This window comes from Marmota marmota, unplaced genomic scaffold (assembly GCF_001458135.2).
Source record: "Marmota marmota marmota unplaced genomic scaffold, marMar, whole genome shotgun sequence".
Classification (NCBI taxonomy): domain Eukaryota; kingdom Metazoa; phylum Chordata; class Mammalia; order Rodentia; family Sciuridae; genus Marmota; species Marmota marmota.
The window spans coordinates 519,170-531,894 of record NW_025999930.1 but is presented as its reverse complement, the minus strand read 5'-3'; the positions used below and the strand labels follow the sequence as shown (position 1 = coordinate 531,894).

The following is a 12,725-nucleotide window of genomic DNA, read 5'->3' as shown; positions in this document are numbered from 1 at the left end:
CCCTCTTGCCTGACTACAGCTCCAAGGTAGCAGACAGGCCTAGGGTCACGTCTGCTTGATTTGAGAACCAGAGCTTTGGGGGTTCCTGAAGTATTGTCTGGTACTGGGCTCTGTTGTCCTGGAGTGAGCCCTGGTCCCTTGTCACACTTTGGCCTGAGGAAGGCAGGGCCCTTGCGACCTGTTGGGCGCTCGCTCCATTTCCCAGATCTGCGTTTTAGTCTCTGGTTTCTGGAGGTGACCACTTAGATGAAACTACTGACAGCTCAGCATGGCCCTTGGGGCTGCTCCAGGGCAGGTGGACGCTGAAGGCCCGGCCTGCTCTTAGATGGCGGAGGGGCTCTGGAAAGGCGGATTAAGAGCTTGATTGAGAAGGTTTGGCTAAATCAGTCGGCTGGGTTTTGTTTCATAAGTGGCTGTTTGCGTGCAGTATCACATTCACCCCTCCAGCTGCAGGCCCTGTCTTTCAGCGGGAGTGAAGCATGACTAGAGGGGTCCACAGCACCTTGGGGGACAGATTTCCTGCTTGGCATGAGGTCATTTCTGTTCTGTCCTTACTGCAGAGATGATTGTAGCCAGGAGGTGAAGGCTGGCCGCCTGGCCCTCCCCAGTGGAGGCTGCAGCCCTGCGCGGGGCTCCCCGCAGCCTGGCAGGGGCTGCTTGCCTTCCAGGAGGAGGTACGTGCTGGCTAAGCCTCCGTGACTGACCCTGGGGACACCCTGGAGCCCCCATGGCCTCCATAGAGAGGACTAAAGGCCAGGGGCTGGGGTGAGACTGAGGTCTCCCAGGATGTGGTCAGATGGAGCTGAGAGCCTTGGCCTGGGTCACCAGGTACCTTGCTGTGGATGCTGTATAGAGGGGACTCTCAAGGGCAGAGTGGGGACAGAGATGGGGAGGTTCTGTGTCTGAGCCCAGGACGGGAGGCCCATCTGCTAAGGAGGCACCCAGAGCTGCCCCAGCCCCTGTGCCTTTAGGGGATGGGCCCTGAAGACACCGCATGTGACCTCCTGCATGTGCATGCACAAGCACACGTGCCCACGGGGGCCTCCAGGGCCAGCTGGCCCCCACAGCCTGCTGCAGGCAGTTCCTCTCCTGCAGTCCCCCATTTGGAGTGTAGGTCAGTTTTTGATGGTCCATTTGCTCTGCTGTAAGTACTAGCTGTTTGGAAAAAAAAAACAGCTAAAGAAAACTGGAGGAAAATATGTTAATTTCTGTGGATGGTTTGCTTAGTGTTTACCGCTGTGGAAGAAAGGAGAGGATTCGGGTATGATAATTGGAGGATTAAAGTATTATTTTCCATGCTGACTGGTTAAACTTTGCTCATTGATTCACCAGTGACTGTGGACGGACAGGCTGGGCGTGAGGTCCCCACCCTCTGGGGTCGCCCAGATGGCCTGGGTGGACAGATCACTTCTGCACGGGCTCCAGTGGGGGCCCCTCCCCCTGTGTTGGGGAACCTCATGGTGGGTGTCTCGGCATCCCCCTGTGGCCCAGGTCGGGGACAGGATAGGGCCTAGTGCAGAGGGTTCAAGAGCAAATAGCTCCTAGTGGTGGCCTGTCCCTGCTCAGAGAGGTCAGTGAGGATGGTACAGTGGTGACAGAGCCCGGGCAGCTGCTGGCCTTGGCACCGCAGCCAGGCAGTGTGACAGCGCAGCCCTGGGGGGCAGTGGAGGGGCAGCTCCCGGAGCACCTCCCAGGGAGCTCAGCACCGTCGTCTTTACTTGATGTTTCACGGCCGTGGTGGGGGCCTGCGAGGCAGCTCTCATGGAGGGCTGTGGAGACTGGTGGCTCAGGGAAAGGACCCTCAGAGGGCTGTGGGCCTGGGCCTCCCACACGTCCCTTGAAGGGGGGTCTCCTGCAGGTTTGCCAGGTTTGCCTTTGCGGGTGTGGCCAGATGGCTCCGCCACCCTCTGTCAGACCCCGTTCTTGGGGACTCACTTGCTTCTGAGCAGCGACGTCTCCAGGTCCCTGGGTGCTTCAGCCTGTGTCTGGGCAGCACGCCCTCCACTGCCCTGGCCCCTCTCCTCTCACGTGTGCTCTGCCTCCCGTGAGGGGCTTGAGGTGCACGAGCCTCTCTCCCCCACGCAGAAGTCCTGTCCTGGGCCTGACACCCCTTCCGCGCCCTGCTCACCCCCCTCTCAGCAGCTTGTCCTGCCTTCCCATCTCAGGGGCTGGGGGAAAGGGGAGGCCGAGGCCGGAGAGAGGATGCTGTCGCAGAACAAGCCTCCTTAGCAGCGGGCTCGGGAGGGGGCGAGGCAGGGTACTGTGTGCCTCTGGTCGGGGCGGGGCTGACCCCCACTGGTGGCAGGACTACTCTGCAGGCTAGAGTGGGCCATCCCGCCCTGGGTGGGAGGAGTGCAGGGCAGTGGACAGGAGGCCCGCATAGAGCTGCGGGGAAATGCAGGCTCTCCGTCCCGGCCACCTGTGGTGTCTGGAGCCTGAGCCTGACTCACCGTCTCCAGAAGGGGCCGGGCGTCTCCAGAAGGGGCCGGGCGCTGGCATTTTTAAGCTGCTCAGGCATTTCTGAGGCACACAGGTGGGGGTTCTTGTTGGGGCAGGGCATGGCCTGGGCGGGGCAAGGCCCCACAAGGACACTGGGGCTGGGCTCCGTGGTGCGGATGGTGGGAGGCTCCCCACGAATCCCAGAACTTGGCCTCAAGGGGCCTTGCCGTCCAGCAGCTTCCAGCCCCAGCTCTGCGGAGTGACCATGGTCATCCCGTCCCACCTTTCCCTGAGCCTGGCTTTGGAAGCTGCATCTGGAAGGAGGGACACCAGTGCAGCCAAGAAGGCACAGGCACAGGAATGGGCAGGGGACGAGGAGCTGGCCAGAATGCCAGCTGGCTGCTGTGGGCGGCGAGGCCTGGAGCTAGAGGGCAGCAGAGGACTGGGGAGCAAGGGGCCCCCAGAAAGCCTGGGAGTCTGCGTGGAAGCTACCAGAGACGGGGAGTGTGGGTTGGACAGAGGTGCAGCTGTGCCTCTCCAGGTGGGCACAGGAACAGGAGCATGTCTGATGCAGGTGTGGGTGTGGATGCAGGTGTGGGCATAGGTGTGGATGCAGGTGTAGGTGTAGATGCAGGTGTGGATGCAGGTATGGGCAAAGGTGCAGGTGGGGGTGTGGATGCAGGTGTGGGCATAGGTGTGGATGCAGGTGTAGGTGTAGGTACAGGTGTGGGTACAGGTGTGAATGCAGGTATGGGCAAAGGTGCAGGTGGGGGTGTGGATGCAGGTGTGGGCGTAGGTGCAGGTGGGGGTGTGGATGCAGGTGTGGGCGTAGGTGCAGATGTGGGGACAGGTGTGGATGCAGGTGTGGGCGTAGGTGCAGATGGGGGGACAGGTGTGGATGCAGGTGTGGGCGTAGGTGCAGATGGGGGGACAGGTGTGGATTCAGGTGTGGATGCAGGTGCACATGCAAGCAGATATGTAGGTGTAGGTGTGGGGAGAGTCTATGCCTGAGAGGGGAGTGCTGTTCTTTCCGGGTACCGTGCTGAGTGGGAGGTGCCGGGAAGGAATGTCCTCAGTGAGGCTGAGGTTGGGGGTCTGTGGTGGGGAGAGCAGCCCAGGGTGCCCTGAGGGGTGCACAGGGCTGGCAGGAGTGCAGGAGGGGGAGGGCTGCTCCTGCTGGCCAGCCTTGAGATGGCAAAGCCTGGGGCATGATCATGCAGGACCTGGCCCTACCCCGTCCCCCTGTGTGTCTCCCTTCTGTGACCCATTTCTGACCCAAGGCCTCCAGCTCTCCCCAGAGTGGGGCTGGGTGAGCAGAGGGGCTTCCTGACCTCTGTCCACGGGAAGTCATCAGCCACACCACCTCTCCGCTCCATGCCCTCTGCTTGTCACCCAGGCCAGTGACTGTGTGGCCCCTGGGCTGTGGGCTGTTGGAAGTCCAAGCGTCCTGGGCTGCAGGCTGCAGGCTGCAGGCTCGGTCGTGTCCTGGGCTGAGGACCACTGTGTACAGTGAGCTGTGGGCTGATGCTCTGGGCTGTGGACCTGGGGCTGTGGCTGAGTCCCTGTTTCTCTGTGTCCCCAGCCAGCCGCCGGCGTCCCCCAGCACACAGGAAGCCATTCAGGGAATGCTGTCCATGGCCAACCTGCAGGCCTCTGACTCCTGCCTGCAGACCACGTGGGGCGCTGGCCAGGCCAAGGGCAGCTCACTGGCAGCCCATGGTGGCCGGAAAAACGGAGGTGGCAGCAAGAGCTCGGGCAAGCGGCTGCTCAAGAGGTCGGCCAAGAACAGCGTGGACCTGGACGACTACGAGGAGGAGCAGGACCACCTGGACGCCTGCTTCAAGGACTCGGACTACGGTGTGTGCTGCTGCCGGGGCAGGGGCACTGCGGCCAGGGATGGGGCCGGTGCCCGTGGCGGGCAGGAACCTCGCATCCGGGGCTGTGCCCACCGGGAGCTCTTCCTGGAGCTGAGCCCTTTTTGATTTTGAGATGTCACTTACACGTCATAAAAGCCACCCTTAAAGGTTGGCAGTTCAGTGGGCTTTGTTGTCCTCAGAGGTGTGTACGTCCACAGCCACCTTCATCACATCTCCCGGAGAAAACCCTGACCTCTAACAGTCGCCCCTCCCACTTCCCTGCCCCGGGCAGCCCCTGATGTGCTCTGGGGCTCTGTGGCCCGCCTGCTCTGGACTCGTCACACACCTGGATCCTGCACGTCACCTTTGTGTCCTGAAGATCCCCCCATTGCCGGGGCCTGTGCCAGGGTTCCTTCCCTCTTTGAGGCTGACTCTTCCTCCAGATGTAGCCCACGTTTGTCTGTCCATCCGGGGACCCTTGTGTGGCTCCTGCATGTGCCTGTGCGTGCTCCCTCCCTGCCCCACACCCTCGTTCCTAGGAGGGCGGGCGGGGTCGTAGGTCACTGTGTGCTCAGCTCTCTAGGACCTGCCCGAGGGCTTCCCATGCAGCTCTACCATTTTGTAGTGGCAGGACTTTGAGATCATTGTGTCCACCCTGCCTCTGTGTGAGACCCCAGGTGGCACTGTGGCCACATCGGAGGTGTGGCAGGTAGTTAGAAATGGGCTGTAGCTCTGGCCCCCTGCCGTGACAGAGCCTCCATCTCCCACCAGACACTTGGTCAGGCTGCATAGCGCTGTCTCCAGCCCCGTCCAGAGGGCCAGAGAGCAAGGAGCCTGTCCGCGTGCCTCGGAGAAGGTTCTGGGTGTGGGGTGCTGGGGCAGGCCCACTGTTCCCAGGGCCGGACATGCCTTGCTTAGTCCAGAACTTTCTCCCAACACGCGTACTACTGGCCAGAGGCTGGGGCCTTGCCCAGCTGGGCCGCCGTGAGTTGGAGAGCTCCCACACACCAGGCTGGCCGAGCCCCACATCTGGTGGACAGATCTGGGCCTGCAGCGGGGCCCGCCCTGTTGACAGGCAGACTGACAGCTCGGCCGACTCCTGTTTTCTGCACTCCTTCGGGGTGTGGAGTGTGGGCTCCTGCTGCTGCCTCCCGAGTCACAGGCCCTGGGGTTCCTCTGCAGGCCTTGGAGGCTGAGGGACCATGACCCACAGTGCAAGGGTCCCCGGCAAGTCACAGTCCAGGGGCAGCTCCTGCTGGCCACTGTACTGCTATGCACGGCCCCTCCTCTGAGATTCACTGCGGAGCCCACCCAGCTCCTGGCCTTGGATGGTGGACGGTTCACAAGGAAGCTGGAGACCCAGAATTCTGTCCCCAGAGCCGGGTGCCCTGCTGGGGGCCCGTCCCTCCCTGGTCTTCCCACCTCTGCCACAGCTAGCCTCAAGGTGGGGCCTCCCGAGGTCCCGGGCTCTGTGGACAGCTGTGTGGACGGCGGTCCCGAGAGCAGGAGGCCGGGTGGGGCAGACGTGGCTGGTCAGGTGGATGCAGGCGCCTTCTCGTCTGTGCCCACGCGTGGGGTGGTCACTGTGTGGCAGGCCTGGGGCTGGGCTCTGGGGCACCAGTCAGGGAGGTCTGTTGCGCCGCAGCCCAGCTGCGTCCAGCTGCTCAGGGGCCCATCCTCCTTTCGCCTCCCTCAGTTTACCCCTCACTGGAGTCTGACGAAGACAACCCCGTCTTCAAGTCCCGGTCGAAGAAGAGGAAAGGCTCGGACGACGCTCCCTACAGCCCCACAGGTAGTGCCGAGGGGGGCCACGCGACACTGACGTGGACGGCTGTGTCCTCGTCTGCCGTCCCTCTGGCCACTGGGAATGTGGGCTTTGCTCTGTGCTAGTCCTGTCCCATGGTTGGGGGGGCCTGTCCTGAGGGACTGGTCAGCTGCCTGCAAGAGCATGACTGGGGCTCTGCTTTGGGTCCCAGGCCCCAGGCCAGGTACTGGGAAGCCCCTGGGGTGGGCCCTCTTTCCATGTGAGGGGCCTGCTCGTGGAGGGACGCCTGCCGAGGTGGCTGGTGGGCGCAGCCCTGCCCACCTCCCAGGTGGCCCCCGCTGGCCTGCCTGACTCACAGGCTTGGCCCGGGAAACCTGATGTGGTGCCCACTGTGGACAGGCCAGTGCTCTGTCTCCTCCCTGGCAAGGCCCGGTGCTCGGGGTCCTGTGGACTCGGGGATGGGCCGGGGTGAGGGGTGGATGAACTGTGGCTGAAAGCTCAGGGGCCGGCCCTTGTCTTCCACAGCCAGGGTCGGCCCATCGGTGCCAAGACAGGACAGGCCTGTGCGGGAGGGGACGAGAGTGGCCTCTATTGAGACCGGGCTGGCGGCGGCTGCGGCCAAGCTATCCCAGCAGGTGAGGAGGGGCTGGGGGAGAGGAGACTCCCTGAGGCTGGGCCCAACACTCCGACCCCAGATGTCCCCATCCTCCGTCCCCACACACAGACCACCTGGGCTGGGGGGGTTTCAGGCTTGGGGACGTTTACTTACAGGCCGTTGAAGGCCTCGGCCCCTCGCCCTGGATGGGTGCCTCTGGCTGAGGCTGGGCTGTTCTGGTGCAGGGGGTGCCCCGGAGGGACCCCCGTGGCTCTCACCCTTGGCGCCCCTAGGAGGGGCCCTTCCCCTCCCCTGGGGTCCTGGCCCTTCCCCTCCCCTGGGGTCCTGGCCCTGCCCCTCCCCTGGGGTCCTGCCTTTTCCAGCTGTCCACATGGAGACGGAGGGTGGCCTGTCCACTCGGGCTCTGCTCTCCCAGCCCAGACAGGGTCCTGGAGCCCAGGTACCCAGTCCACCAGGCCTGACTCCATCCGGGTACCACCCACAGAAGTCAGTAGGATCAAAGTGAATGTCCCTTCAGAACTGAGGGGCCCGTGGCAGCTCAGAGTGCCTGGCCCCTGTGCCCACCCACCAGGGGAGTGCACACCGTGTGGGGGGCCCGCAGTGGCCGCATGTCCCAGCTGGGCCAGGCTCAGGACCGGAGCCCTTCCTGCTCAGCACGCTGTGGCGAGTGTGGTGGCCCCTCCCCAGGCCCAGCACTGATGTGCGGGGCCCAGCCCCCTGGGTTCTGACGGGACGTGTGTCCGCAGCTGCCCTGCGGGTAACACACCTGCATATTTTGTTCAAAGGAGGAGCAGAAAAGCAGGAAGAAAAAGAGCACTAAAAGGAAACTGACCCCCAGCACCGCCTCTCCCTCCGCCTCTGCCTCGGCCGGCACCACCTCGGCCTCCACCACGCCGGCCTCCACCACCCCAGCCTCCACTACCCCGGCCTCCACTACCCCGGCCTCCACCAGCACGGCCAGCAGCCAGGCCTCTCAGGAGGGCAGCTCACCTGAGCCCCCGCCTGAGTCACACAGCAGTAGCCTGGCTGACCACGAGTACACAGCGGCCGGCGCCTTCGCGGGGGCCCCGGCTGGCCGCGCCTCCCAGCCCATGGCCCCTGGAGTCTTTCTCACACAGAGGCGGCCCTCTGCGTCGTCCCCCAACAACAACACTGCTGCCAAAGGTAGCCCCGTCCTGCCTGCCCCTGCTGGGCCCCGGGGCAGCCCCAGACTTGCAGCCCCTGTCCCTCGATAGAGGACGCTACATGGCCAGGGCAGGTTCTGGCCTCAGGACCGCAGACACTGGGGTCTGAGCTAGTTCCCGTCTGGGCATCTGCATGCCCCCGTGGCAAGGCACACAAAAGTTTGCAGCCAGCCTGCTCAGTGTTGATGTGGGGAAGAGCTGGCCTCCGTGGAGACCAGGGGAGAGGGCTGCTCATCAGATCGGGGCCAGGACTGCCTCTGGGCCTGTGGATAAGGCTCAAGTCTGAAGCTCTGGGGTCCGACAGAGCTGGGGTGTGGTCAGCCATTTGCCAAGGGTGGGGCTGGGACTGACCTGGTACGCACCGGGCTGCTTGCAGGGTCACCAGCCCCTCTGCGTGGGCTGGACATCGTGTCAGCCAGGTCCCCTGCCACCCCCTGTGTCTTCATCTCCTGCTCCTGCCGGGCCTCCCTAGCTGCCCCCTGGTCACGGACCCCGCTGGCTATGGGGACCTGGGTGTGTATGGTACCAGGCCCAGGGTGACCTCGAGTCCCCGAGCCTGAGTCCACCCACTCACCATGGCCCCTGTGGACGCAGCGGCCTCTGAGCTGGGTGCTGTAACTTGGCTGGACTCGGAGCTCAGAGCTGTGGCCACAGAGGCCCATTTTTGCAGAGAAAGGTGGGGACTCAGGGGCTGCAAGCTGACCCAGTGTCGGGGGGCCCCGTGCCCCGGCTCGCCGCCCCCTTTGCCATCTCACCCTTGTGTTTTGTGTCCCCTCCCCCACCCTCTTAGGAAAACGTACTAAAAAGGGTATGGCCACCGCCAAGCAGCGGCTCGGAAAGATCCTGAAGATCCATCGGAACGGCAAGTTGCTCCTTTAAAGCTCAGAAGCCAGGATCCTTCTGCTCTGCTCAGGACCCCGGAGCCCCGCCAGAACATCCGCCCCCCGGGAGGGTGGTCGAGCTGCCTCACCCAGGGAGGGCCTCACTTCCTCCCAGCCACCACACCCCCAAACGAGCGTCTGTCCCTTGAGCAGGCGGAGCGAGCCAAGCATGGCCGTCCCTCGTTTTGAATCCGGACATCCTTTCTCAAGTTGCTTAGAGTGACCAGTTCCTGAAAAGCGGCCCTGCCAGTTTGAGGATCATTCCAATTTCAGGACAGCCTCCAGGCACCCGGAGCATGGGTGTGATTGCGGGGGCCTCCGCAGCTCTGCTGGGAGCACGAGTCCTTCGAGGAAGGTAGAGTGAGCCAATGCTCACCAGCCCCAGAGTCTGAGCTGGCCACAGGCTGGTAGCCTCCAGAGGCTTAAAAAAAGGCAAAGAACACAGAGAGAATGAGGAGGAGCAGGCAGGATGTTTACGTGCCCCCTTCGCTTCTCTTCCCGAGCGATTTCTCAGACAAGTCCAGAGAGCGCTCGGCCGGCAAGGAGAGGTCTGCCCCAGCTGGCAGGTGGCAGTCTAGATAGTGGGTGTTGCGCCCGAAATGCCCAGGGGCGTTTCTCTGGGGCGACTAGGACCAGCAGCTGGGTTGGTGTGTGAGCAGGTGGGGGAGCCACCGCAGGATCCCCAGGGGAGGGCGAGGGCCCGGCCACGTCTCCCACGTCTCGGGGCCCCGGGGGCCCAGGCTAAGCCTCGTGGAGGGGCCCCACCGACTCTGCCGGCTGCACCCGGGAGAAGCACTTCTCGGCCGAGGCCCCTGCCCCGAGACTGGCGGGCTGGAGGGCGGCCAGGTGGCTGGGGGCCGCGGGATGGCACTTCTCTGTTCTCCCGGGCTGGCTGGCGTGGGGTGTCGCGGGCACGGCCGTCCCCGGATGGCTGGCTGCCCCGCGTCGCAGAGGGTCTGGATTTGTTTCTCAGGCAATCCTGTATTTTAATTTTAGATGTATTTCCTGAAGCATATTTTTCATAGAATGTAGCGTGTAAATAGCTTTTTAAACGACTTCTTTTTTACAAGAGCAAAAGTATCTTTAGGAATTTCTTTCTATAGAGCCCTTCATTAACCTTTATACGAGTTTTTTGCCGACTCTGATGGACAGTTGGGTTCCAGTGCTTTCTTTTTTTCTTTTTTCTTTTTTTTTTTTTTTGATTCTTTTTCCTTCTTTCCTTTTGTTCTTCTCCTTCTTCTTCTTCTTTTTTCTTTTAGGAACTAAGGTATTGCCTGAAAAACAAGTCTGTCTGTGCAGCCTTACACTCTGTCTTCACAGAAGCAAACAGTACACAAAAGATGGACTTCAGACACATTCTGAAGACGACTCCTCGGCTTTCATACCAGCTCTTTGTTTTCCTTCTTGTATGACGAGGGGGTCGGGGGACAGTTATTTTACTAGCACCTTGTGAAGTGTTTTCTGTGTTTTGTGACGCTGTAATTTATTAATGTTTGTAGCTTTTTATATTTGTACATTTCTTATGAGCTTTGTTTATATACCCATTACCTGGATGTCTCGTCCACGGGGAGAAGCAGCTTGGCGGAGGCCTTATCCACCCCCACTGTCCTGTTAGGAGGGACGCCGAGGGACGCCGTCCCCAGGGCCCGAGGCTGGGAGAGGGGAAGTCTCACAGGGCCCCAGGCTTACTCAGAACTGGCGTTTTTAAAGTTTCCTTTCCCTGTCCTTGTTGAACATTTATATAATCTAACCCGGGCATCAAGCTGTGTTCTCTCTCTCTCTCTCCTCTCTCTTTCCTTCTCTCCTTCTCTCCCTCTCTCTCTCTCTCTTTTTAATTTTATTATTATTTTGGCAACATGTACATTTCTAACAAAGTTTATCGTGGCTATTAAAGTGTTTTATTTCCCGATTCATATTACTCTTGTATCGAGTCCATGAGGTCTAAGGCAACTTAGACCAAAGTTTTAAAAAAGTAAAAATATTTCAGGTTTTGTACAGAACCACGTCTGTGTCATTACTGCCTCGTTCGCCGCCCCCCCCCTTGTCCTCCAGTGACTACCCGGCCTGAGGCTGTCCGTGATCCCCGGGGAAAGCCTTGGACTGTTCCACCAAGCCACAGCGCCCCAAGCTCGCTGGCAGGAAAGGACAGGAGAGATCCTAGAGGACCCTGGGGTGGCGGCCTTTGAAATCCGAGGGCTTGGAGGACCTCGCGTGCCACCTAGGTTCTGGGGTGTGTGAGATGGTCAGCACAGGGGCAAGGACCCACCTCAGCAGGCCTCATTCACAAGAAACCAGCGGAAAGGCCCTGTCCGTGACAGGCTTGCTGACATGACAGGACAGGAGGGTGCCCATCATGCGCACTAGGTGTCCGTCCATGGCACTGGTGGGCAGGGCTGCCGGGGGGTAGGTGATGCCTGCTTGGTTTAGGGCGAGTTTCCTGGGTGGGGGCCGATGACCATGCCGAAGACGATGGGTGAGACAGTCCCAAGGGTCCCGGGGACAGCTGAGGAGTAGCCTTGCCCCACTAGCAAGCCCTTGTGCAGGCCCCAGCCACACGGGCACCGGGGGTCTCCGGTGACGGGAGGCACCAACCTCAGATAAGCAGCTGGAGATGCGCGAAATTGGCCAAGGTCGCCCAAGGCCACCAGGTTGTAGGTCACTGAACAAAGATGAGCCCTATTTACTAACACCCTAAGCAAACATAGAGCAGATGTCCCCAAGGGAGACCGCCAGCAGACAGTCCTGCTGTGGCGGACCCCAACCATACCCAGGAGGTGGCTGGCGGCTGTAACCCACAGCCTGGCGTGAGTCCCTGCTGGAAGCTCCGGGAAGATGACCCACCCTGAGCTGAGCCCCCAGGGGTGTCTTTGGGCCCTCTGGGCTGCAGGGTGGGGCAGGGGCTGGGCTGTCACAAGGTGGTGCCCTGGGCCGTGCTGAGCCGCCAGCACCTGGGATCCTCATGGATGCTAATGGCCTGGCCCCCAATGAGATGGAGGTGGCCTCGCACCCCAGCCAGGGGCTGGCCTGGAGCTCTCTCAGCAGTGCCCATGCTCTTGGGGACAGTGCCCAGCCCTGGGCTGCTCTGTGCGTCTCCTCCAGGTGGGGTTCTGAACGCCCCCAACCTGGGGCCCAGCCCCGTGTTCTTGCAGCTGAGCTGCCTGGGTGCTGGCCGACCACCACCCTAAATGCCCTCAGGATTGTCAGAGATCTGGCGATCCTGGGCCTCGGGAGGAGCTTCCAGAGGCCACCCAGCATCTCCCAGGGCCCCGGTGCCATCTTGCACTACCCTGGCCTGTTGGGAGGCCTGGGCCATGTGTTGGCCCTCGCTCTGTGCCAGGCGCCCTGTGTGTTCGTGGACCCTGGAGGAGGGTCTCTGAGCCTGTGCCTGCAGCAGGGGACACAGGCCCTCCTGAACCTGATGCTCCTCCCCCAACCTCCGGGTTGGTGACAACAGGCCCCTGACAGTAAGGCTGGGGGTTCAAGGCACAGGTGGACGGATACATGGAACCCCGTAGCCAGGCCCCTCTCTCCACAGGGGAGGATGGGGACCCCCCAGAGGAGACCTTCACTCACTCTCCTCATTTGCTTCCATGAGCCACAATGAGGAGCCCCAGTTCTGCCTCGGGGACCGCCCCCCTGCCCTCAGTGGGCACAGCTCAGGATGGCAACGGCCCCTCAAGGCCAGAGGATCCAAACCCGAGCTGTGTCTTCAAGCAGGGAGTGTTCACAGCACACTGAGCAAGAGAACCGAGACCCCCATCCTCGCAGCCGGACCGCCTGTCCTCAGGCCGCCCAGCACAGCATACTAGGGAGACATGGGGAGCCCCTCTGTGGGCAGGATTGTGGTGCTCTGGAAGTGACCCTGATTGTCATCATTTCTCAGGCCCTTCCTGGTGGGTGGCCTAGCAGCTGGCTCTGACCATCCTGTTGGGTTGGGGGCCACAGGGTGCACAGCTGGGTCCTCCAGGTCCACTGGGCAGGGAG

General features: G+C 61.8%; 1 protein-coding gene across 1 annotated transcript in view; it reads left to right on the top strand.

Annotated features, from left to right (window-relative positions):
* Phf2 (PHD finger protein 2) overlaps positions 1–10,741 on the top strand; it is a 42,588-nt gene extending 31,847 nt beyond the window's left edge. The window contains exons 17-21 of the mRNA XM_015506284.2: positions 4,022–4,296; positions 5,992–6,087; positions 6,586–6,695; positions 7,462–7,840; positions 8,651–10,741. Of these exons, the coding sequence (XP_015361770.1) occupies positions 4,022–4,296; positions 5,992–6,087; positions 6,586–6,695; positions 7,462–7,840; positions 8,651–8,739 (949 nt within the window). The 3' untranslated portion in view covers positions 8,740–10,741. The remainder of the gene's footprint in view (positions 1–4,021; positions 4,297–5,991; positions 6,088–6,585; positions 6,696–7,461; positions 7,841–8,650) is intronic.
* The last annotated feature ends 1,984 nt before the right edge of the window (positions 10,742–12,725 follow it).